General features: G+C 42.0%; 1 protein-coding gene across 1 annotated transcript; it reads left to right on the top strand.

The window, feature by feature from the left end:
* Positions 1-1,988: 1,988 nt before the first annotated feature.
* On the top strand, positions 1,989-2,960 carry APOBEC4 (apolipoprotein B mRNA editing enzyme catalytic polypeptide like 4; the record flags this gene model as incomplete). Its single annotated transcript, XM_082312550.1, has 1 exon — positions 1,989-2,960. One exon carries the CDS (start codon positions 1,989-1,991, stop codon positions 2,958-2,960), a length of 972 nt encoding a protein of 323 aa, XP_082168676.1.
* Positions 2,961-3,200: the final 240 nt, after the last annotated feature.

Raw genomic sequence — 3,200 nt, 5'->3', positions numbered from 1 at the left:
CTGAATATTTGCTGGGTTTTCATCAGGCCAAAACACCAGAAAAACAAACAAAAAAAGGCAAGTTTTAGAGGGAGATGTAAAATTTTAGGTCTCTCTAGTGACATTCCTTTAAACACACTGAAACAGAGTTCAAGCCATTGCCTCGATCAACAAGCATAAAATGCGATACATCTCTGGTGTGCAACATTGCCATCATGTGGCCATTCCAGCGCCGCAAAAATACCAGCAGGGACAGAAGGCACTGGAACCTTGCCCCAGATTTGCAGCTTTTAAAATTGTCTGTAATAATATTGGCAACCTGCAGGAGAACTGGAGAGGTGGTGATAACTCTCTCATAACGGTCCCTCTACAAAGAAAAACACTCCCTTCTTCAGACCTGCTCTTTTCTTATGTTAGGTAGCAAACACATTTTTCATTTTCTGAGACACACTGCTGCCGTGATTATGTTGCAATGTGCAGTACAGAGTGCAACTGAACATCAAAAATGGACAGAAACATCAAAAATGACAAATGGAGCATTCTTGATGTCAGGAAGCCAATCTTTAGAAGTAATCTGAATGAGAACAGCACAACAGACTGGATCAGGAAAGAGCTCCAACACAGGAAAATACACGGAAGTTGGCATAGAGTCAGGAGTGGAAAACAAAGCAAATTAATCAAATTAGTAATTTACGAAGAAAATGAAATACTGACAGTCAGAGGGCAAAACAACGTGGAATGCAGAAGCAAGCTGTAACAAAATATGCGGATGGAAAAGTTGTACATAGTCAGAAAAGTAGTAACAGAATTAAACCGGATCCAGCGACGATGAATGCCTCAATTAGAGCCGCAGTGAATAAAAATAATTATCTGCCTCAGCGCTTGAGCCAAAAGTTGTTCATCTACACAAAACTTGTGTTTGCAGTCATCTGGAACCCTGCCCAAGCAAAGCAGGCATGATTTAGCTTACTCACGACATGGCCCACTGCTTGCTTGGATTGCAGCCTCAGTGAGGGACACCCACAAACTTCTGAAAGAAGGGACGACGTTGTTGCCTGCTTACAAGAGCAGAAGCACAACAGGAGCTTTCTGCCCAGCCGGCACAACAGACAGATACTCACAGAAATAACAATCACCTGGAAACAAATTTAGTAACATTCATTAGAAAAACATCCATCTTTCAGCTATGGAAAGCCTTGTATCTAAACAGCACTAAAGAAACAAAGGAAATGTAATAAGATAAGAAACAAATATTGACAAAGAACAGAAGCTTAACTACCACAGGTGGCTGGCTGTACGAAAGAAAATCCTGTTTATGTTCTCGTCTCCTAGCACTTGGCACCTGTAAACACCTAAAGGAGCCCGCCTGCCGTCACCATTACAACTGGGAGCAAAGTTACCGCACTTGGGAAAGATCCTCCTACAGCTGAACTGGCAAAATCAGGGAAGAAATAGTAACTTTCTTCTTCACCACGTTTGAAAAAAAAGCTTGCAATATTCACTGAAGTGGAAACTCTGAACCAATCCTAAAAAGCCAGCAAAGGAAATCAGATAAATATTTACTATTACCCTGAGCTGGAGCTGCTGAGATGGTAATTATGCCTTTTTTTTTGTGTTGGTATTTACTTGTTTGTTTTGTCAGATTGTGTAATGCTCATCTGCTAATCAATTCCTGAAAAGTATGGCTGGTTTTATTATACAGTTTCTCCTCCTTAGGGTAAGAGGGCAGAAGACAAAGCAATATTTTTAACTTGTGTTTTTAGCAAAAAGGCTAGTTTGTGAAAACTAAAAATGCTCCCAGGCTGCAAGAGAGCTTTGTTCTCTGTGTCATCGAGCAAGTTTCTATGTCCTGTTACAAGTTTTGGTACATTTTTTAAGAAACTACTCCCCATTATGTTTGCAGTTTAAATGGAAAACAAATTGAAGGGTTAAATCAAAATATTACTTTCCTTTTTCATTCAGGACCGTCAGCTATATAGCACATAAACAGGAAGATTTTTCAACAGAACATGAATCCAGAAGAGAAGACAATTTTCCAAGAATATCTGACAAATCAGGGGACTGTGGTAAAGCCCTATTGCTGGCAGAGACAGAACCACATCTGTGCTAAGTGTCCCTACCACATACGGACCGGGGAAGAAGCAAGAGTCCCTTACACAGAATTTCACAGGGTCTTTGGCTTCCCATACAGATCAACAGCAACTCTCCAAGACAAACACCTTCTCTTCTATGAACTGAGGAGTTTCTCAGGCATGGTAGTCCAAAAAGGCCACGCTACAAACTGTACTGACCAAGACAACCATCCAGAATCTATGCTGTTTGAGGTGGGCGGTTATCTGGATGCAGTTACAGATGCCTATGAAGACATCGGATACATCATCCTCTATTCAAATTACTCTCCTTGTAACGAGGCTTACCACTGCTGCATAAGTAAAATCTACAACTTCTTGCTGAAGTATCCAGAAATCACGCTCTGCATCTATTTCTCTCAGCTTTATCACACTGAGGACGGTTTCCCCACCTCTGCGTGGAACCGTGAAGCTTTGCGGAGCCTCTCCAGCCTGTGGCCTCGGGTGACCCTGCAGAGACTGCCTGGGGGGACATGGCGTTACCTCCTCTGCAATTTTGTGTGTGGCTTCCCAGGGTCAACCCTTTATCACCCCGCTTCACCATCAAGCACCTTAGCAGATCGACAAAATCCACACCAAATTAACAACTTAACAAGAATGAAACCGTATTTTAGGAAAGCCGTTCCCCAAGCAATGCAGGGAAAGCCTGCTGCACAGCAGAACTTAAAGGCCTTTTCTTCTCCTAGCCCGGCCTCCCAACAGCCTTTACAGGCGAGGAAAGGCAGTCTGCTGCCTCCGATGTCTCAAAGCCACTTGATACTTTTCCCAGGCATGTTTCTGCCCTTTCAGAGGGAACATCTACACCCCAGACCTAAAAATATTGTAAGGCACTTAAAAATGCCAAAGGAATAATTCAATGAAACTCATAATTCTGAAACATTTCCAAGTGGCAGACACCTACGCTGAAGATGATACAAATTGAATTGCTTTCAGGCTGTAAAACTGAGATCACAAATGGCAAAAAAACCCACCACCAGTAAAGTCACCTACTACAAAAGTTAACCCACAGAATAACTGTGGATCTCAAATAACTGATTACGAAGATAATATGCTTTTATTTTAGCCCTGTACCTTTCAAACGTAAACCTACAG

The sequence above is a fragment of the Platalea leucorodia genome (genome assembly GCF_965183815.1).
Source record: "Platalea leucorodia genome assembly, chromosome: 5".
In the NCBI taxonomy this organism is placed as follows: domain Eukaryota; kingdom Metazoa; phylum Chordata; class Aves; order Pelecaniformes; family Threskiornithidae; genus Platalea; species Platalea leucorodia.
Note: the sequence above shows the minus strand (reverse complement) of the source record. Positions and strands in the feature narration are given on the sequence as shown.